The sequence below is a fragment of the Talpa europaea genome, assembly GCF_964194135.1.
Source record: "Talpa europaea genome assembly, chromosome: 5".
Classification (NCBI taxonomy): domain Eukaryota; kingdom Metazoa; phylum Chordata; class Mammalia; order Eulipotyphla; family Talpidae; genus Talpa; species Talpa europaea.
In genome coordinates, this window is record NC_140071.1 from 55685087 (window position 1) to 55708730 (window position 23644).

Here is a 23644-nt window from a genome sequence, read left to right on the forward strand (position 1 = left end):
CCTAAGGATAATATGAGATTTTTTTTTTTAACCTGAAAGCACTTTGAAGTCTTCAAGCTATATTTATCATTCCAGGTCAACAATCTATGTCTGTTCTGTATTTCCTACTTCTTTTTTTGATATAGCCTGGCAGGTAGATTCTGGTTTTTTAAAAAAATTCTGGTTTATTAAATATCTGAGATATTCAATATATCTGGATTCCAGGTCATGCCTTATTCCAAGAAAATCAGAATCTCTGAGGACAGGATGGAGACACTAGTATATTCTGAAGCTCTCCAGGTGACACCAGTGAACATTACAAGTTATCCCAGGTCTATGTTCTCATTCCCTATTTTAATCAGTCTTGTGAATTGCAATCATCAGTGTCACAGTATGTTTGCCCTCATCCCTCTACCTAGACCCGGTTCTCTTACACCTTGAACCTGAAAACGAAAGTCAAGATGCATTTGTTGTATTATATGCATATCTATGTTGTCTTGCAAACATTTTCTAAAGCCCTACTCAATTTTACAACAGAACAATACTTGCCTTAAATCCAAAGTCATTTCCAGGGCAACTGTCTTTATCGGTGACTCATCATTTCTCAAAGGTATTTTTTTCTGAAATGAAATATTCTATTCTTGGTGTCGAACTACAGAGGGATCATTTCTGAACATTTTAAATAATATGCTTTTAAAATACTGAAATGGTGAAAAAATATATTTTTCTAATCAAAATATAATCTTCCAAACTATTTTTATCATTTCCCTCTCAAACTGTCAAAGCTATAAGCTTGTACAATCCCTTTTTTAAGACTACAATGAAAATCTTATCAAAACGTCAAGGTTCTTTTTGGTTAAAGAATGCGGGAATAAACTGCAGCAATAATAGCTGGCATGTATTGAACACCTATTATGTGTCTAATGTTTTGCTTAGAGCTCTAGCTACACCTTCATTTAATTCTAGCAGTAACTCAATGTGATGCCGCAATATCCTCACTTTTTCAGTGGTGGACACTGAGGCTTGCAGAGGATGAGGATAGTCTGAGGTCACACTCATTTGGTAAGTTAAGTTATTCTCTTTACAGAGGCATCACAAATGTATGAAAATTGAGTGAGAAACTGTGCCTAAATGTGTGCTAAGTCCTTTCACTGGTGTCTCTCATTTATCTTCATAACCACTGCCACACCAGGCCAAAAATATGACAGAATGCTCTAGGGAAGAAAAAAAAGATCAATAGCCTTTTCTCCTGGCTCCCTGGCCTTATGATTTCTCACTCCTGCTTCCTCTGTAATTATCCTCTCCAGTGAAATGGGGGCAGCCCCTGCAGGACCCACAGCAGGTCCTGCAAGAGAAACATTTTCTGTATTTTCCCTCTAGATCTAAAGCTCCAAATCAGGCAGATGAACAAGTCTAAAGTTAGTATATTTTTGTAGGTAACCTAGGGGACAAGGAAAGCTTCAAGTTTTTGCAGATAGCTGCCTAATACATAAAATCTAGAACTCTAAAGTTAAAAATGTGATGATTTTTGAGATTTTCTACCATATTTAAGACTAATATTAAAGGCTTCATGTGTGTGTCAGTAGATTTTTTTTCTTTATTTTGTTTTAATTTTATATATTTTTTACATCATATTTCATTTTTGCACAATGTATGCATTTTCATCTTGGAGGAGAGAGACATATGTCAGTAGATTTTACCCTTACTATCTAAAATAGAACATTTAGAATACAGATATTTAAAAAGAAGAAAGTGGGGCCTCCCTGGTGGTGCAGCGGTAGAGCGCTGTGTTGCGAAGCTGCCCATAACCTCTGCAGCGCCGGTTCGATCCCCGGCTGCTCCCCGGCCACCGGAGGAGGGTCCCACATGGCGCGCAGACCTCTCCTGCCGCCCGCTGCTCCCCTCAGCAGTGTACTTCGGTCCTCTGCCTGCTCTGCTCCCTGCTCTGGCTCTGGTGAATTCTCTCACCCTCCCGCACTTCTGACTGTACCCAGTGCTTGTATAAATAAATAAATAAATAAATATTAAAAAAAAGGGAAATAATTAAAAAGAAGAAAGTGAAAGTCACTTATCCAGAAAGGAAAAAGTGTAAATATTTTGGTGGATATGCTGGCAATATTTGCCTATCTGTATAATTTGTATTTTGTTTAAAAAATGGGGTCATACTGGAAAACTGTTTTATAATCTGCAGTTTTACTTGCTGTTATTTAGATGTCTGCATGGTATTCTAGCACTAGGACACAGGTAATTTGTTTAATTAATCAGTCTATTGGAAATTTAAGTGATTCCTCATTTTTCACTGTGATAAATGACGCTGTAATGTACATACAAAAGTGTGTATGCTTAATGGAAACTTAGAAGGGATATGCACACGATAGCCCAAAGTAGTCAAGGGAATTAATAAAAACTACAAAGTTGAAGGCTTGGCTTTAAGTGTAAATGGGATCTTCTGATTGTCATTCCAGGCCTTTTTTCTCTCTACCAGGGGTCCTCAAACCCCTACTGGAGGTTCTCAAATCACCTGCAGAGATTTAAAAAAAAATATCATGTCCTCACCCCCAGGTTTTCTGATGTAATTGACCTAGGCGAGAGGACAACATGATCCAAACCCCTCTGGGGGCTCGAATGTGCCGCATACTTAATACCACTGCTCTTCACGGGGCTTCTGGAGTCAGATCATGCAGAGAGGTGTCCTGGGGTCCTCATAGCACTAGCTTCTTCAAATTAATGGGGGAATGGAAATAACCTATGATTATTCTTTCTTGAGTAAAGGAAGACTTGGGGGTGACTGAGGAGTTGAAGCTTGAGGGAAATCTCAGTGTCTCAGACTTTCCTCACCTATCTTAAGAGTTACAAAGCTGTTTAGCATGAATCCTCACATGTCAATAGCTTTGAGCCTTCACCTGCTTGGCAGGAGTCAACCTACCTAGGCATCGCCAAGAATCCCCTGCTTGTATTTCTGTAAAATGCTGGTAGGTAGATAAACAGTCCCATCAGTTGCTCACTGTCACGGTAGGCTGTCCTGAGCCTCTTCAGCCTCAGGCTCCAACTGTTCCACAGAGATGCCACTCAGACTAGAACTTGGCCATCACTGCCACTGTAATTCCTGACAGCAGAGGAGCTAGAAATCAATTATACCTTGAGGCTGGGGACAGCGAAGCTTACCCACCACTCTTCCAGGTCAGAGACCACGAGTTAGAAGACTGCTTTCTGTTTTCCATTTATTTAGAGAAAGATCTGGAAGGAAAGTTAATTGGACTGCAAAGTTCTAGCATCAGTGATTCAGCTCATATCCACAGGCTCCATGTCAAGGCCTGGGATGGGAAGAATTTAGGGGTCTGCTCTACCTAGAACATCACTCTTAAACATTGTAGCAATGTACTGACTTGCTTCCTTGTGGTAGATTTGCTCCCAGAGACTCCCTGCTTTACTTACTATCACCTGAATTCTTCAGATTTGTGCAACAGAATACCAGCTGAAGGTAAATGAGGGGTTACAAATGAAGGAGATGTGTGTCTGTTTACAAGAGACATAAGAATTTACATGGCCTCAGCTCTGGCTATTCAGAAAATCCTTAAAGACAAGTAAAAGAAATGACTGAAGTGTGCTGTCTGTGAGGCAGTTGGAGACAGGAGACCTAGCTTCTCCTTCCAACTCTGTCACTTTGAGGCTGTGTCACAGAAGGCAAGTCATTTCAACTCTCAGAGTTTCAGTTTCCTCATGTCAAATAGAAATAAAAATTCTCAACTCGTAGAGGTGTAGAAAGGATTAAATGCCAATATTTGTGAAAGCGTTCTGCACCTTGTAAAATACTGGAATATTTATGGTGGTAATGGGTTCTATTTATTCAGCAAAGGATAAGTGCCCTTTGGGGGTTCTAAGGCTCCAAGAAGTCAAGGAATAGAATACAGTATCCACTTTAGCTATAGCATTGTAGGTCCAAGGAACCCTGCAATGGTAGGGAGTACATGAGACCAGCTGGGAAAGAATGTGAGCGGTGGGAATGGACAAGAGACAGCTGAAGCAGGACAAGGAAAGCAGGGCCAGAAGAGCCCAGTGCTGATGAGGACAGGCTAATTCATAGACTCATTTGCACTATTTTTTGAGGGGACTAATATAATAGACAACAATAAAAATATTTAAAAACCCTCTGAAAGTTTAGAAGTTGGGGACGCTACTGACCTCAAAAACCCCAGAAGGTATAATTATATCAGAAATATAATACTGATGGGCCTCCCCTGGTGGCAGCTTCGCAGCCCAGCACTCAACCGCTGCACCAGTTTGATCCCTGGCCGCCAGCGAGGGTCCCACACGTTGCGACAGACTTCTCCTGCCGCGCCTGCTGCTCCCCTCAGCAGTGTATTTCATTAGTCTGCCTATTCTGTTCCCCGCTCTGGCTCTGGTGAATTCTCTCACCCTCCCGCACTTCTGACTGTACCCAGTGCTTGTATAAATAAATAAATAAATCTTAAAAAAAAAGAAATATAATACTGATGGTTCTCCCTAGTGGCACAAGGGCTTAAGTCTCAGCACTATCAAGCTATCGGCAGCCACAGTAGCATGAGTTCGATCCCCGGCTCAGAAGATAACCCACATGGCGCAGCAGACCTCTCCTGTCTCTCCCTGGCTCCCCTCAGTAGTGTATTTCAGTAGATCCAACTGTTCTGCTCTCCACTTTGTCTCTGGTGAATCCTCTCACCCCCCCTGCACCTCTGGCCTACACCCCAGTTCTTGTATACATAAATAAACATAAATCTTTTTTAAAAAAGAAACATAATACTGATATTTAAAATGTTGATGTTGAATCATAGCTATAAATGCCAAATCTGTAACTAGAAGGAATTGCCAAGAAAATATTAAATTATCAAGACACTAACATCTTAGAGTTTTCATGAACTTACAGGATAGTTATTTAATGCAATATCTCTCCAAATGCACATATCCCTTCTCTAAACTTTTTTCTTTACTTATTTTTATTTTTCAAAAATTTCTTAACTTCCTATATACTCTTATTGATAACCTTTAGTAACAATTGAATTGACGAATTTTTTTCTGAAAAGGAGAGACAATTATAAAATATATTGTCTTAACATCCAGGTGAATTTCTACTTTTTCAGATTTTCTTTCTAATTAAAGTTTTTTGACTTCTTATTTTTAAAAAATTATATTTATTGAGGTAATGTTGATTTATATCACAATATAGATTTTAGGGTACAGGGTCACACCTCCACAAGTGTGTTTCACCACACCCAACACCAAAGCTGCAACAATCCCCCATTAGACCACTCCCCTTTCAGCTGGTAATTTTTAAAATGTGTGACTGATATTGGCAAGTTTTAACACTCCACATTGTACCATTCTGAAAGCAACAACAACAAATTAAAAAGGTGATACAGGTCCTAGTTACTAATACAAGCACGAAATAACCGGACATCTTGGCATTTTTCCAATTGTTTACATCCAAAAATCTACAAGCATTCTGATCAAGGAGGAGGTGATAATGAAGAGTCAGACACTGATGGCTGAGGGCCATTTTTAGTAGGCAGACTTTCTGTTGGCCAACATTTAAAAATCGTGGTGTCTCAAACACACACATGAAGTCATAGATTCTTTTAAGGAAATGGAAGCCACAACTATGGCACATTTGTCTCAATTTCCACATGGGAATCAGCAATCAGAGAACCCTGGATTGTTGCTACCTGCTTCAGATCCACAGGTGCGTGCTCTCCTGCCCACAATTGCTGGCCACTCCTCCCCCCACCTCACTTTTCCATATCACCTCTCTGGGTCCCTGATGGACCTGAGTTTGGAGACCTTGAGTTGCACAATGCCTCCAACCACTAACCCAAACACTGGGTATTTTCCCCTTTGGATTCATTCTTTTTTTTCTCTTGGCAGTATGACTCTTTCAGCAGCATGATTCCCAAAGATCTACAGTGGACCCTTGAACAACACAAGTTTGTATTGAATTTATTCATATTTTTTTTCTATCCCTGCATACTGCCTTCATGATCCAACTAACTCTGGATATCAGTCTGTTGATTGCAGGGATACAGAACCTGTAGATGCCAAGGACTGACTCTAAGGGACTTGAGCATGCATGGATTTTCATAGCCCTGGAAGTCATGGAGAAAACCCCTTCCAGATACCAAGATACTGTGGTTAAGTTTTGGAGGATCCAAAAGTTATCTTTGGATTTTTGAATGCACTAGGGTTGGCACTGCTAACCCTCAAATTGCTTAAGGGTCAACTTTGATTAGTTCTTCCTTTCCCATATTCTTTCTTTTTTTCTAGCTGAATCATTCTCCTTTCTTGCCTCTTTCTCCCTCACATCCCACAGAATTTTCTTCTCAGACGTTGGAGAATACCTTTATAATACTGAAGAAAAAAGCAAGATTTTTCCAGAATGAACTGAGATGACAATTCTTTTGAGAAGATTACACCTAAATAGCTGTCTGAACTCACTTCACATATTTGTAGCACATCTACAACAGTGCCTGTACATAAGCTAATACAAAAATATGGAGAATAATTTAAAGCTGTTCTGAATCTGAACAGACTTGGTAGCTTAAAACATATTTCATTCTCAGAAAACAAAAGATTGAATCTATGAATATAAAAACAGTTGATAAGGCTTGTTTTATGGAGGAAACATTTGCTGAATGATTTTGCAGGATGGTGCATGCTGTGGCCTAAAATAATCTGAGCAGTTTCCTCATTATTCAATGATGGTACAGTATTCAAAACAGATGCAGCCATTTGAGCTCAAACTTCACTCATAAGAAAACATGATTTATGGTGGAAAATATTCACAGGAGTCACCCAGTCTGGAAGATACAGCAAACTACTTCAAATTCTATTGCTGTAGCTGCTTCCAGGTAAGGGGTGAATGAGTCCTGATAGCTGCCTATATACAGACTGACAGGGCTACCTTAACCCTCACTTCTTGCTGTGTGTCACAGAGTTTTCTCAAATGTCCATAGGTGATCTCCCAACCTACACACTGAGAATGAATTCTAGGGCTTTTAGCCATCTGCTGTGGCCAAAAGACATAACCCAAAGTATCAGCTTGCCTGAGCCACAGGATGCCCAGATAATCTGGTTAGATATTTTTTCTGGTTGTATATGCCAGGGTGTTTCTAGAAGGGATTAGTATTTGAATTGATGGTCTGAGTAAAGCAGATGGCCCTCCCCCAAGCAAGTGGACATCATCCAATCAGTCCATTGAGGGCCTGAATAGAACAAAAAGGTGAAGGGAATTAAATTCTCTTTCTTTGCCTGACTGCTGAGCTGGAACATCAGCCTTCCTCATGTTTCTGGATTAGGATCTATACCATTTGATCCCCTGGCTCTAAGGCTTTTGGACTTGAACTAAGATACAGCATAAACTTTCCTGGGTCTCCAGTTTGCAGATACCAAATCATGGGACTTCTCAGTCTCCCTAATATATATATGTGTGTGTGTGTGTGTGTATGCTGTGATATATAATGTATTATAAGTAATATATAACACTATATACATATTATAGACATATATACATATATGTTATAATTTATATATTATACACACACACATAAAATAAATATGTTGGAACTGTCTGTCTGGAGATCCCTAACCCCTAGTCTGGAGAGGTTTCCACTCACCTCTCAGTCTACTATATTTGCCTCATCTAGTCCATTTAGGAGTGAAAATTCTGTTGTGATGTTCATAGTGAAGGTGTTTCTATACCAGTCACTATTTTTGAGCAGGATCTAGATGAGGATTATTAAGAAACTGAAACAAATAGATTTTCATAAAAGTTAAGTGCTAGCAAGAACAAGAATTTTGGTCCTCCCTGGTGGCACAGGTGGTTGGTCGCTGTGCTGTGACGCTGTCCGCAGCCTCTGCAGCACCAGTTTGATCCTGGCTGGCCAGTAAGAATCCCACATGTCGCAGCAGACCTCTCCTGTCTCACCCGCTGCTCCCCTTAGTGGTGTATTTCATCAGTCTGCCTGTTCTGTTCCCTGCTCTGTCTCTGGTGAATCCTCTCACCCTCCCGCACATCTGGCCTGTACCCCGGTTCGTGTATAAAAATAAATAAATCTTTAAAAAAAAAAGAACAAGAGTATTAGATGATCTATCCTTGACTTGCTTTCCCATTAGTCATTTTTTACCTCACCTGCTTTTTGTTACAGTGTAACAGGACACACAGGAGTGGAATATTTTTCTTTCTTTTATAAATAATTCCCCTTTGAACAGAAATAATGACACAAAGATGAAATGTTTGAGGTATATAATTCAAGAAACATGAAGTATTTACTATACACCGGGGACCATTTGGGATTTGGGGACTTAATTTCTATTTCTTACCTATATCAGAAATAGTATGGTTACAATGAGGAGAAAAGTTTTGTCTTTAATTCTGAGACAAATAGGAATTTCCACAGTAATAGGATAATGGAAATATAATTTTGAAGATGAAAAGTCAATTATCTATTTGCTGATAATGAGTATCTGAGAGAGAAATAAGCATCAGCTTGGTGAGTGGACGGCAAGAATGGAAATAGGAATTCCAATCAAAATTAGAGTGTTTTAAAATTAGACCCACTAAGGGAATGAGCGTCTAAACTCAGAGCCTGAAGCTCTAACAAGCCATCATTCTGGTTGAGAACTCAAAATCCCATGAGGGGAGCACTTTAATTACTATTTTGATTTTAAATTCCATTTGTTAGCAAAGCAGTACTCTCTTGGTTTATTGACAGGATTTTCGAATTTAAGAAGCAGAGTTTTGAGGTTGATCATTCAGTCTCTTCCCAATCTCCCTCCCAATGAGTTCTTCCCATCTCTTAAACCAGCCTCCATGTTACTTTCTTGCATATGGCCATCTCCTCAGTGGGCAGCTGTCTCTTCTTTGAGCTCTAGCACTGAATACCATTCTTCACCCTCACCTTCATTTTTCTTTTCACCCCTGTACTTTATAATGTCGCAAAGGAAAGCTGGATGGCCAATGTCACTGTGGTACTGGGGTGTCCTGCTCCATCCCAATGACCTCTGTTGGGAAAATAGTTTGTTTCTTGAAACCTGAATTCAGCCTCTCCAGACCTGGGTCAAAGTATGATTCTACATGGTTATTTGTGGGACTTTCATAGACAAATAAACAAGAAAAAAGGTGCCCAAGGATAGAACAATTTGAATAGATCAACTAAGGAGAAAGAAAGGCCCCGTGAGAAGTGCTGAGGTCTTGAGAATGCCGAGCCAAGATGCATTCACATTCGGCTGGCAACTTCAATAAGGCTGTAATTTTGTTATTTTTTCCTTCCTGCCTGTTTTCCTCTTCTTACTAGCTAAGGAAACCTGAAAAACCCTCAAATCAGCTGTGTGCTGGCTGAAGAGGCCCTTGTACTGAAGTGTGTCCAGGGGAGGAGAGAGCCGCGGAGTGGGAATCCTAGTTTGTGCCCATGGGCAGAAGGGAAGCAAACAGGCCAACCCTGGGGCCTCGCCAAGGCAGAAAGGGGCTTCCCAGGGAAATTGCCCAGCAGAGTCAAGAAAAACAACGCTGGCAGCAGAGAAAACATTTTCAAATACCAACCCCACCAAATAGCTCAATTTTTTTAACCTAAATATACTACAGGGCCTCCCTGGTGGCTCAAGGGGTTAAGCATGGCACTCTGAAGCAATCCACAGCCTCTGCAGCATGAGTTCGATCACCAGCCGGCCAGGGAGCAACCCACATGGCAAAGCAGACCTCTCCTGTCTCACCTGCTGCTCCCCTCAGCAGTGTATTTCAGTACATCTGCCTAGTCTCCTCCATACTCTGTCTCTGGTGAATCCTCTCACTCCACCCCCCTGCCCCACATCTCTGGCCTGTACCCTGGCTCTTGTATGCATAAATAAATAATTTCAAAAATACTATGAAATAGAGAAGTAATATCTGTCCTTCTGGGGGCTGAGAAAAACTTCCAGGCATGCCTCATGTAGAGTCACTCAGAGATGCCTCGGGAGCTTCATTTGCTCTGTATAGAACCACCCTCTCAGAACGATAAGGGAAAAGTCAAAAGAATCAGGATGACAATAGTCCCGACTGCTCAGATTGGTGAAGAATCCCTCCTTTCAGCTTCCTGCACAGTTGGCTCTCTGATGAGGCCACTGAAGGCTGTACTCTGTTTCTTGGCTGGTGAGTGCATTTCTCAGCCAACATCAGCCTTTAAAAACATCAGCTTAGTGGGTTCTAAATGTTCTTTCAGATGAACTCATTTAATCCTGAAGTAATAAGGCACAGGGTACAGCACAGTTTGGTCTCCACACATTTAAAGCCCTCTTTCTGTTTCCCCTTGGTTCAAGGGTCCCTTGAAAGGTCCACTCATGTTAGCCTGAGACCACGCAAGTGAATGAGAAAGGGCGCTAATGTTTGCTCTTCAGGCTCAGTTCAAATGGCATCAGGCCTTTTGTGAAGCCTTTCTGGCCCATCCTGTCAAGCAGAGGTGGTCACTGCCTCTACTATACCATCTACATATTTCCATTGCAGCATTGATCATAATGGTTGGCAATGATCTGTCTCTATACCACATGCTAAGCCATATGCTCCTCCAAGGGAAAGGACTGTGTTTTATTTCTCTTTTTACTTCCAGAGCCTAGCAGAGTATCTGATCCCACAGTAGTTGTTTGACGTTTAATGAATGAATGAATGGACGAACCAGGAAATGGACAAGAAGGGGAGGTAGGTGATAAGGGATCTTCTTCCATTTCTTTCGGCTTACTCCAGTATCCCTCTCCTTACTTCTCACATGCCAGCTTCCTATTCTTCCTGTCTCTCCAGTCATGTTAAATATCCTGGGTTTCAGGAGCATCCTTGTCATTTACAGATTGGGAAATTGTTATCCTCATTACATAGTTAATATGGAGAAAGATATATGGTGAAACTTGCAGCCAGGAAGGTCACATGGCATGGTCTGTGAAGGAGACATTCATGGAAGTTGTAGTGTGAGGCTTCTGAGAAAGTCCTGTAAAAAGGGACACACTTAATTGCCTTATGTCTTTTTGCTCTCTGACCTACCTTCGTGGACACAGTTTCTAGAGTACTACAGAAATCTTAGTCCTGATATCTTTGAATCACGAACCAATGCTCATTATGCCTGATACCTGTGTTTTTAACTATGTGTTCAAGTCACTGAAATCTGGCTTATGTTACTTGCAGTGGAAGACAATTCCAAACTGATAATCTAGTCTTTTTTTACTTTCTTCCTGCAGAATGCCAGTGTCAGTTCAACTCAGGACCTTTACATGAAACATTTTTCTCTCCTATCATCACCTATATCTTTTCAAAGTCAGCTCATCAAGTTAGAATGTCACTTTCTCAGAGGGATGTTCCCTGAATTCCCTATGTGGAAATTGCTACCTGCAATGCATCCATCATTCTTTACTAAGATCATCCTATTTTATTTTCCTCACTGCCTTATTCACTATCTGAAATGCTTTTGTCTTTTTGTCTTAGTCCATTTAGGTTATTATAACAAAATACCATGGACTGAGTGGCTTGCAAACAACAGAACTCTACTGCTCATGATTCTAGAAGCTGGGAAGGACTTGGTGAGGGCTCTCTTCCTGGACCCTAACTGATACCTTCCTGCTATGTCCTCACATGGCAGAAGGGGCTAGGGACTTATAAGGCATTAATTCCATTCACGAGTGCTCCATTTTAATGGCTTAAAGTAACTCCCAAAGGTGCCATTGACTAATCCCTCCATATGAGGCATTAAGATTTCGACATATAAATTTTTCAGGTACACCAACATTCAGACCACAGCCCTTCTTGATCCCTGTTATGTGGATTTGTAATTTATGGAATTAAATGGGTTAAATACCATTTATCACCTAAGTACTATATAGAACATTGTTTATATGAGATGAGTTTTAAGTTTAATTTCTCTTAATGAGCTTGTTATGATCTTGATCATAGGTCATCATGCAATTTATCACCATATCTAAGACTCCCTACCTTTTATATCTGAAAGCTCATCATATTTTAACACCTTGATAATTTTTTCTTTGAATTATTAAAGGAGGTTTTAAACATTTATAAAAAGAATCCCACTCAACCTGAGATATTTTTTAATTGATTTCTTGAGTGCTACTACTCATGCCTTGCAGGTCTTATCCAATTTCATATCCTTTCTTGTGAAAATTATACTATTGGAGCACTTTCAAAGGCACCTTGCCTCCCTCCCTGCCCTCCCAAATGGCCCCTGAATCTCTTGTCTTTCCCTCTTGTCTTTCTGCCATTTAAAGGCAGAAAAATCTTGTTAATCCTTTTAGGGACTTTCCCTTTGCTCTGGTTTTTGGTGGGAGGAGCATGGCGGACAAAGAGACTACAAGTAAAACCTTGACATTCGGGAGATGAAATTCTTTCTTTTAACAGCTAAAGAGTATGCATTTGCATATAGAAACTATGTATATAGGCTCATAGGATAGGGCGATCCTGTTATACACACTTAAAGAATAAAAAGTAGACTAGCATGTGTAAGAGTTTACAAGTTAAATGGCAAATGGTAAATCCAGAAATGTAGGTTGGGGATTATGACACAAATTAGAGTTGTTTCACAATACTCATTATCTCTCTTTTTCATAGGAATAAAGTCCTCTTTTTATTTAGGGATGCGATGACAAAAGAATACATTTTCCAGTCTCCCTGTAGTTAGGTGTGACCAGGTGATAGAGTTCTGGAAGATCTTTTGTCTGGGACTGAGTAAGGAGAGACGACCTGGCTGAAAATTATGTCCTTTTGCCTTTCAATCTTCCTTCTAATCTGGAACTTGGACCAATGGCTGGGGCTTGTGTAGTAACCTTGCATCATTAAGTGAGGATGAGGATGGAAGTCAGGCACGAAGGATAGGGAACAGAAGAGTCTTCCACGGAGTTACCACATTAGTTCTGAATTGTCTCTTCTAGGGTTCCTTTACTGTCACAGAATAAACCCTAGTTTCTTTAATCACGGTTCCTTTGGATTTTTTTGTTAGTATAGCTAAATATAATCAATTTTGGTACACATGCTCCCTTGGGGAGTTTTTTAAAATCTGCCAAATGGCCAAGCTGCAGCTCCCAGAAACTTTAGGGATAGAATTCATCAGCATTTTTCAAGCTTCCTAGGTGATTTCAATGTGCAGTCTAGATTGAAACCCTGACTTAGCTGACAGGCCTCATATTTAGCAAGTTCAAGACTCTCCTGGGAAATAGGATGGTTCTTATTTAAAAATTGGATTTCAGGCCTCACTTTCCAGTGATTTTGGTTCTTGAGGTTTGAAGGCATCCTGGGTGATTCTGAGACAGGCAATCCAGATCACATTTGAAGAAACTGCTTTAGGCAATGGAGAATCTTTGGAAGTTTTAAAGTAAAGAAGTGACAAGATCAGAGGAGAGTTTTAGGAGGATTAGTCTGGATCTAGGGTATGAATTGAAAAGAAGAGGTGGGAGAGTGAAGGCCAGGAGAGACCTACTGGGAAGTACTATGATAGTTGATGGCCTGAGGGGACGTGATTCTGAACAAAGAGGAAGGCCACAGAGGTGGAAAAAAAAGCGAAACACTAGACAGTGAAAAAGACAACACGCTATCAGACTCGGTAACTGACAGAATAGGGGTGAGGTATTCTTAGTGCCTAAAGACTATCCTAGGAGTTTGACTTTCTCTGAGCTAGTATGAATTTCTACTTTTTGCTTGACCTTAGGTATAGATATTTGTTTGCTATGTATCCACAACTGTTGATCTTGTTAACCTGATTAGAGTTTTCCATTAGATTGGAAATATTTACTTTAAAAATCAGCTCTATTTAATGTCTCAGATACTTTATCTCAATCAAGAGTCTATTTCACAAATTTTTATATTGGCTTATATGTATGCAGAAAGGAATACACATTTGTATACATCTAGACAAGAAATTAATGTTTTTTCATTTGGCTTTTATGTTTTCTTGAAGTCATGACTTACAGAGCAGAGGAAATATGACCTGGCTGATGGTATTGTTTCTGCTCTGGAGCTGTGCTTCATGTAGGTATCTTTCTGGATGAGATGCAGCTTTAAGAGGTGATCTCAGTGGTAAATGATTGTTTATTCAATATAAAGCTGCCATGAAAAAGATAGATGTTGGGGTGATATTTTATTAAATAACTGGAATTTAACATAATTAGTTTATGAGTAATTCTAAAATACACACTGTCTGCTGATTTGGTTGTAATAACAAACACCTGTGCCTCAGACATTGATCCTAGGTATACACTTTCAGCCCTCTATTATTTAGAAACCAACATATTATAGTTACAAATCAGAAAAAAAATCAAGTGTAATAGAAATGTCATAAAATATAAGCTAATCTAATTTCTGATTTTTACTAACATCTGTATCAAGACACAATTTCTTTTAAGAATAGATTTTAAAATGCCAAATGAGCAATTGAGCCTCACATCCTCACACTTAGCTTGCCACAATAGTGCCGACAAATTTTCCTAAAGTTCTTTTAAATTTTCTCTCTAATTGAAACATTTATTAAGATAGCTTTAACAAGGCGAACATCATTACATCTGCTCACAATATAAAAAAGCTCTCAAGTTCAACAGGCAATGGGAGAATACTTGTCTAGATTGCATATCACATTTAGTTTGTTGCTCTTAACAGTACTTTGCTTTACTCTGGGGGGAATCAGTACTTTGGCACTTGCTCCAATGTGTGCTTATGGTTCATCAGCATCAGCACCACCGAGGAACCACAACCGGCTCTGTTTCCCTACACACCACGGAAAGTACACGCCCTGATGTCAGTTGCCGCGCCTGCTCCTCTAGTATTCTCTCTTGCAGTTGATTTTTGTTCCCCCTTCGGACACTAGTAATTAAATTGGCTAAGGCAAAAGGCTAACCATATTGGGAGTCAGAACATTTATGAACACATTCATTTCATATAGGAAGTATCCTATTCTACGGTCTCAAACCCCAGCCCTAATTAGGAGCTACAACTTTGGGTACTGAGTAGTCTTCACGCAAGAATGCTAAGAGCACGTGTGAACAGTCCTGGGTAAAACTCTATCCTTGCAGGGCAAAACAACCTAAAGTGTACTTGCTTTTTTTTTTTTTTTTTTTTTAAAGATTTATTTATTTATTTATGCATATAAGGGCTGGGGTAGAGCCTGGAGGTGGGAGGTGGGAGAGGATTCACCAGAGATAGAATGGGGAGCGGAAAAGGCGGAGTGCTAAGGGGAGCAGCAGGCAAGACAGGAGAGGTCTGTTGGGCCATGTGCATTACCTCCCTGGCCGGCAGTGACTGCAGAGAGCTTCATAGTGCTGCAACTTAACCCCTTGGGCCACCAGGCAGGCCCTAAAGTATGCTTTCTATCAAAGGTGGGTCAAAGGAATTCTATGGGTTGAAAAGGTTGTTCCTCTCTCCCCTCCCCCATTCAAATATTGAATGTTGAAGTACTCATCCCCAGTAACCACAGTATGTGGTCTGATTTGGAAATAGGCCTTGCAGGTATATTTACTTGAGTCAGCATAAGGTCATACTAGAGTAGGGTGGGCCCTTAATCCAATACAATTACTGTCTTTATAAAAAGGAAAAAAATTGGACATGACACATACGCACAGGAGAAAGACACGTGAGGATGAAGACAGAGATACTTCCACAAACCAAGTAACCCCAGGGATTGCCAGCAAACCTCCAGAAATTAGAGGAAAGATCAGATCCTTTCTCCTAGCCCTAGTGAGATCCATCCCTGCCAACACCTTGAGCTTGGACTTCTAGCTTCCATAACTGTGAGGCAAGAAATTTCTGTTGTTTAAGTTACTCAGTTTGAGGTACTTTGTTACTGTAGTCCTAACGAACTCATTCAGAATATTATTAATGGAGATTAAGGGTAGAAAATTTGCAAAGGAGCCACACAAGACCAGAAACCTGGCTCACAAGAAGCCAAAAGCGGGAGGTGGGAGGGAGGGAGGGAGGTTAGAAGTGATTAACATAGTCATTAAATCAGCTGTAGAAATGAAAAGTCCTTGGGCCAACTGCTGTAGCAGACTGCTGTAGAAAGGATCTTGAGGTGCAGACCAAAGGTGGGGATATGGAGATTGAGAGCCATTGTAAAGAAATCACTGGTTCTAACAGATCAACCAATTACACCCAAGAAGTAGTTAGGTTAACAAAGTTAACAACTCCCCAAAGGAATGAGTCCCTTCCAAAGACAAGACTATATCAGTGCAATTTCTGTATTGGCAAGGGGTAGCAGCCCTTCCGCCAACCTGTGTCAATACAGGAGCTTCTCGCTGCCAACTTCTTCCCTTTGCAGAGCAAAGCTTTCCTGCTGGCCTGTGACTATGCTGACCTTTCTGTTAGCAAACCTGTCCCTTTTGGGGGCAGCTCTTTCTGCCCACTTGTGTCTACGCAAATGTCCTTTCTTTCCGTTTTTATAATAAACCTGCCCTTTTGGATATAACTAGTGCCACTGTCGCCTGGGAAACTCTCAGCGTGCAACTGAAAGGGGTGTTCTGGTGAAACTTTTCCCAGAGTTAATCCAAGGACTCCACTATCCAAACCCAACACTTCTCCAAAACTAACATAGAATATTCTATGGGTAGAGATATAACTCATCTTTCATGATTTGATAAATGAGGGTTAAAATTTTTAGAAGAAAAACATCTGTAATGGGGGAGAGAAATACAGGAGTGGGCAGCCTGGTATGCCTGCCAACCAGTCTCCTTTTACTAACACTTACGGCCTCCTCCACCATGTTTATCAAAGAAAGCTGAGAGCGCTGCCTCCACAGGCACCAAGCTCTTCTGGACTCTACTTCCCCACATAATTGCCTCTGTCTCAGCCAAACTGTTGAGAGGGAGCCTTACCAACTAAAACTGCAGTTCTCTGTTCTCCCTCTCCACTCCCACCTCCTGACTCCTTAGCAAATAGAACAAGGAGTGAACAAGTACCAGCCAGAAGTGGTACAGGAAAAAATAGAACAGAAAAGTTCAAATAGGAATCAAACAAAATAAAAACAGACCAAAAAATAGGAAAAAAAAACATGAAAAGAGATGTAAGAGAAATGAGAGAAACAGAGCCATGGCTGGTCAGAAATATAATTGCTGGAGAGAAAGACCGGAAACCTTTGCTTATGGATTTCAAAATATTCATTATATGGCTCCAGAAAGTCATTAGGAATTTAAGATTTTTCTTGTGATTATAGTTTGTTCACATGTTGACAAATTATTTCTGGAATTTGATCATCAAACTTCCTTCTTAGTGTTTATTTTTTCATAGCTCAGTTCTATAAACAAAGTCTATGTGATTCTACATGTTTTACTATGGAACACCAGACGATGAAGCCAGGAGACGCAGAAGTCATGAGATTCAGTGGCCTTACTGAGATTTAGAGACTACTCGACGGTTTGTCCAATCTCACACAGCCAATACCTCTTCCAAAAACTTGTAAATATTAAATGATTTATGAACACTCTCAGCTGACACAAATATTTCTAAACTACTTTCAACCCTCAAAATCCCATATTGTTTTAAAAGTATTCAAGAAGAGGCCTTTTGATAGTCATTGGAGAAACTTCAACCTAGAAAATTCCTCAGGAATTTTATAAGAATTTGAGGTAAATAATAATTTAATCCAGACCAAGTATTTATTTGAAACATATTTGATGGATTAATATTTTTAAGTAAATGTATCTTGACCTGTTTGAATTTTAAATGTCTTACACTAACTAATCTCCATTAATGCTATTAGCATTTACTGTATACTAGGCAACCTACTAAGTGTTTGAAGATATTAACTTATTAAATCCTTACCACAGCCTATGATTTGGACCCACTGTTTATTAGCCCCATTTTACTGATTAAGATACTGAGGCAGAGAGAGAGAGAGGGTATCTTTGGCCAAAAGGTCACACTATTTGTGAGTGGTAGCCCTGAGCTATGAACTCTGGCAGTCTGGGTCCAAACTCCATGTATTTAACCATTGTGCTGGACTGCCACTTACCTTTCCATGAAGCAGTTTCCATCTCAATACATGCAGAAATGCTTCATAAGTGGCAAAGCCATGATTTTATACAGGTTTAATTTGTGAGGGGCTATGTGCTTTCCCATCACTGCATATTGCTTCTCACATTATTATACATAAATGGCACTTTGACTTTCTTCACCAGCCACAGACAGTATGAAGAACCATAACACACCAGCAACCATAACACAAATTCCTGGGGTTTGCTGGAGGCTATTGGCTCCTCTGGGTCACCCCCAGTTTGTGTGCTGTGCTTTTCTCTCTCTACTCTCAGGAGGTAGTATGCTTGATGGAACAGGCACCAGGCCAGGGGCGAGAGACCTGTTCCAGTCTCACAACAGCCTGGGCCGGGCAGAATCTCATCCACAGGTGGGGCATTGTGCTCCTCATTTCTCATACCTGGCTTCCTCAGTCCTCACAACTGCCCCATGAGTGAGCAGGAGAACTAACTTACAGTGAATTAAGATTCAGAGAGTTAGGTGACTCCATCGAGTTTGCAGAAAAGGACAGTATTCAGTGTAGGTCTGCTTGGCTTCAAAAACTTCACATATACTTGACAAAAGTTGCCTTGAAAATCACTTTAATACTGTAAACCTCAGACTCCTCAAATAGAAAACAAGGAAATTGTGCTAAATTGTGCCAGGAATCCTGGGATTCTTTGAAGGTGTCTCATAAGTCATTTTATGAAGGAAAACCAAGGCGATAGGGCATCTGCCTCTGATGTGATGCACGTGTGTGTGTGTATGCACACACGCACCCCCCCCCCACACACACACAGACACAGACCAGCAGTGCAGAGCAGTGCCCCTTTGACCTGCCTTTCCACATTTACATTGAAGTGAAGATTCTGATGCTAAAACTAGTTTGGGAACCACTCTGCTACTGATCTTTATGGCTCCTTTGCCTTTAATGCCTAGGGGAGAATCAGGGTTGTAAAACTGGCAAATCAAGCAGTCACACGGTAGACCTGGGATTCATTCACCTTGTTGCCTCTATCTAGAAAGCATCCAATGCCTTTGTAAGAGAAGGCTGTGCCCCATCTTTGCTGATCTAAACAAAGTTTGAGAAAGTGTTGATTATGTCTGTGGTGATGGCTTTTTTTCCCAGGACAAGCTAGTGAGAAATAGTCTGTTTTTCCCCCTTGTGGCTACCATTATTTGAAGGTTTCCATTGGTCAGGGATGGGAAGCAATGTAGCATTTACAGTCTGTTTAAGTCAAACTCACTCTTTTTCTTTCTTTTTCTCTCTATTGTGCTTTATCCTCTTTTCACCCTGTTCACCCTCAACCGTGTTGCCCTCCACTGTCCCAAAGCCAGGTGGTAGACAGGAATGGGGATGCTCTATGTTGGTAAGAAATTAGTAAATTCATTTATTCAGTCAAATTCTGCCTCCCCCCACTGGTTCTTAGATGCTAGCTCTCAAGTAGGCATCTCGACGAATGAAGACCCATGTATCCCCTACTGCCTCACATTCCAACGAGCTCATATTCCTTGCACTAAAATCTGCTGAAGAAAAGAATAAAGCCAGCAAAAGGCCAAGTGTTAATCATGGTGATGATGATCACACCTTTCTTAACACACACCGAGGTAAACTTTACATGACATACATTGTACTCATTTTATGCTCACAAATCAAAGATCTTTAGCAAATACACAGTTGTACAATCATCTCCACGCTTAAATTCTGGAATAGTTCCACTCCCCTCACCAAACCCTAGGCATTTGCCACCTCAGATATAGGCAGCCACCAATCTACTTTCTGCTTCTTAGAGACTTGCTTTTCCTGAGTATTTCATATAAATGGAAATATGTGGTATTTTGTGACGGGCTTCTTTCATTTAGCATACTCTTTTTAAGGTTCATCCATATGTTAACATGTCTCAGTACTTTGTTCCTTTTTACATAACACATTTTTGAATGGCAGTTTTATATAGAGGGAAGATCGTGGGTTTCAGAAACATGCAAATGTGGAATTGAATAAAAGTTGTACCACTTGTTAAGGGCATGTTCCTTAACCTCTGTGAGACTCATTGTAGAACAGGGACAATAATCTCTCCCTTAGAGAATTATTCTGTGACTTACCTGGATAATGCTGGCTAAGAAAGGGCCCTCAATAAATCTAGTCTCTACATACCCCAAGAAATTTTGCTTTTCTTCTCTCTGCTTCACATTTTAAAATAATTCCTACAGCCTCCCTATAGGCCTTTGGATCAAGCTTAAAATAAAAGTCCGCATCGCAATATCAGGAATGGAATTCCACCAAGGGGGATTATACCCTTCATTAATGGAGCCCAGATGGTGAATAGCTAAAGGGATTTCCTTCAGTCATGTTGCTGTCATTTTCTACAAAGATGGTTAAGTTGTGTTTATGATTTTAAGGAGAAACAGATCCTACCCTAGAACATTTTATAGAGTCCAGTCTTACCTTTGCAAGACTTTAAGAACAACATAGTTTCCCACCAATTCTTGTAAAAACTGTTCTCATTAACAGCAACTCTCAGATACCAGAAACAAGCAGCAAAGGGCAACGCAACCCCGAGTAAATAAAAATCCCCCCAGTTCCTTGAATTTCAACTCTTAGCCAACAGTTTCAGACTTTTTCTTTTCTAACTTTAGAACATGGATTCTATGTGTGTAGCAAAATAGACTAAACTGAGTGCCTTGTTCATTTCTTCAGTCCTTATTTTCTAATTAGAACATGCCATCATTTGAGTTCTAATTTAAGGAGATCCTGGATAGAACCCATCATATACTCTTGGACACAAAGTTTACAAGCGTGCTACCTCTCAAACTGAGCATCAAGTTCTCTGTTCTAAATTTTCTTTTCCTTCCAAGTAATTGTTTCTCCACAGTCTTTACTTCACACTATTCCCCTTCATGATTCTGATTTTTTCTTCACACCTTGTCTTGGATTTATCAGAGCTGTGTTTCTCCCCCCAATTCCTGAAAAACTTAATTCCCTTCCACCTCCTGGATTTTCTCCCAAATTCACTTCCCTTTAAGAACATTCTCACCACTAAAGTAGAAAAGGATAGTCCTTAAAATATTTCTACCAAAGTAGATTTGTAACATATTTTGTTTCTCTCTCCCTTTGAGATTAGCAAAGTGTATTTTTTTGATGCTATAAAATTTTTTCATGGTATGAAACACCTTTTGTCAGATGTAAACTATTGATAAGTATATAGCTCTCTAGTCTTTATGTAATAATTATAATATGATTCATATTAAAGATAGCAAACAGTGATTCTTTCAAATCTGTAAATTAGATCTAATTCCTACAACTGCTCAATGTACAACATTATGTATCTGACTAAACTTAAACTTCTATCACAATAATGCCATATTCACACAAACAGAAAAAAAAAGCTATATCCAGACTGACTCAAACACTTAAATTAATGTGTTTATGTAAGGATTCCTGTTTCCTTACTCTATGTACTCATCTGAAAATAGGAACTGTTAAATTCCATGACTAACTTTTCTTCCAATCCTGAGAGATTAGGAAAGAGGGGTTGGGGTTCTAAGAGAGAAGTTTTCATTCACTGTATTACCACGTAAAGTAGGTTTGGGAATCCATTAGGTGTGATGAAAATAATTGGGGGCGCGGGCATAAACAGCTTAGGTTTAGTTAGATTAGTGAATTGTTCCAATCTTTAAGAAGATTTTCCTATGTGAAAACTTCCCTTTCACACACTACAATGAAGAGTGTAATTTATATCCAAGGCTTTATTTTAGGGATTTCATTTTAAATGGTATCATAGGAATTTATCTCATGGTATAAATAGTTTAGTAAATCTGGGCTTTAGCAAAGATTTTCTCTCTACTGCACAGGCCTTTTGTGCCTGTGGATATCTAACAGTAGATGACAAAATAATCTTGAGGCAGGATGATTTAATTTCAGTTTGATGCCAAAACATTCTGTAGAAAATTCTTTAGCTATGAATTTCAATTATGTCGTCAGCATATTGAAAGTTAATTTTTTTTTAAAAAAATCACTTAATGGCCAAAAAGCTTTGGTTTGTGATTTGGTTTGTTTTTAGCTCTCTAGAGAATCCTGATCTCAGGGTGGCTGGTTAATATCCCATATTTGCAGTGATCATCTCGAGGCCTTGCTACCATAAATACCTTCCCTCCTCCAAGCATTATGTGCAAGAATTACCAAACAATGTCAAGAGTCTCCTACCCTGAGATGGCAGCGAGTTTTTGGTGTGCCTGCCGGGCCATTTCACAGCCTTTGGTCCTCGTCTTGTGCATTTCCGCCCGGAGTGAGGGGCAGCTAACCGAGACATCCCCAATGGAAATGACCAGCTCTCGGTACAGAGCCACTTGCGTGTTGAACTCTTGGACAAGCTGGAAAAGAAGCGAGTTTCTTTCAGAAAACACGTACCAGAAAGTTTTCTGTTAGTGTTCATGACAGGGGTTCTTGCTGATCCCCGAGCCACCCCCCCAAATCTCTTGCTAAGACAACTAAAATTGATGAAAGATTAAGGCACAAAGATGGTAAATTCGCTTTGCCCAGGGGCTGTTTTTCATCAGCATGTCAGCTCAGGGAAGCTGTATTTTCAGACCAACTTGCCCTGACCCATTCAGACTCAGTTTCTGAAGAGCATATTTGGAGAGTACCATGCCACTCCCAGGTCACTAGAGAATTAGTGCCAGGAACTCCCGCACAGTTCGCTCCCCTATACACATATTAGGTTATGGATTAGAAGTTGCAGGGAAGAAAAAAAAAAGAAGAAGAAGAAGAAGTTGCAGGGGATAAAGAACAAGGTAGATTGCAATTGCCAAATCACTCAGACTGATCCGCGCGGGCGCCAAAGCCTAACCGGAAGACCCGCCACAGCCTCTGCACTGGAACCTACGTCCCCTCCGCAGCGCTTAGTGCGCTCTGTTTGGGTTTGTTTGCTACTATCTCCCATAAAGCAACAGCCCCACCTTCCTTTTCTCCCTCCCTGTTGAGCGAGCCGGTTCACCGTGTCTCTCGCATCTACCGTTCTCTGGGGGTGGGAAGAGGCACGACCTACAGCCGCTGACCCCAAGACCCTTGGCGTGGCACTTCTTTGCAGGGTCATTACGACCTGGGTATCACGCTGAATCGGGGACTGCAGATTTAAAAATAGTGCATGTGCACGTGATCGGCATGGAGGAGCCGAGGGTGGGGGACTGGCTGGCACTCAAGCAAATGATTAACATACACAATTTCCCTACCCCCGCTCCGGAAAAAAAAAAAAACAAAAACACGCAGTTTTTTGGTTTTTTTTTTTTTTTTTTTAACCTACCATCTTGCAGTCGTCCAGGGCTCTTTGGGTTTTGTAGGTGTTTTCCGAGCCGCTGCCCCTGCGCTCCCAATCCCCGCTCTGCAGGGGAGGCTTGCTGATTTGGAAGATCGAGGAGCGGGTGGACCGGCTGGGGCGCTTTTTGCGCCCATTCGGTGCAGAACTCATGCATACACATCCACCAAGCCAAAGCCACTGGTGCAGTGCGCCCCGGCGCGGGCGGCCCGGTCTTTGCCCTGCGCGCCGCCGCCAAGTAACCAGAGCCGGGACCCGAGGCGCGGCGCTCACAGGCTTGGGGCTGCCTGCGCGCGTGGGTAACCTTCAGCTTGAAGGAGAGCCGAGGAAGCGTTGGCCGTGCCGTGCAGCATTGCTTCCACTAGCAGCG

At 40.8% G+C, this 23644-nt stretch overlaps 1 protein-coding gene across 1 annotated transcript in view; it reads right to left on the reverse strand.

Annotated features, from left to right (window-relative positions):
* RGS7BP (regulator of G protein signaling 7 binding protein) overlaps positions 1-23427 on the reverse strand; it is a gene marked incomplete at both ends in the record, with an annotated part of 78680 nt that extends 55253 nt beyond the window's left edge. The window contains 2 exons of the mRNA XM_084233086.1: positions 22167-22333; positions 23263-23427. Of these exons, the coding sequence (XP_084089212.1) occupies positions 22167-22333; positions 23263-23427 (332 nt within the window). The remainder of the gene's footprint in view (positions 1-22166; positions 22334-23262) is intronic.
* Between the last annotated feature and the right edge of the window lie 217 nt (positions 23428-23644).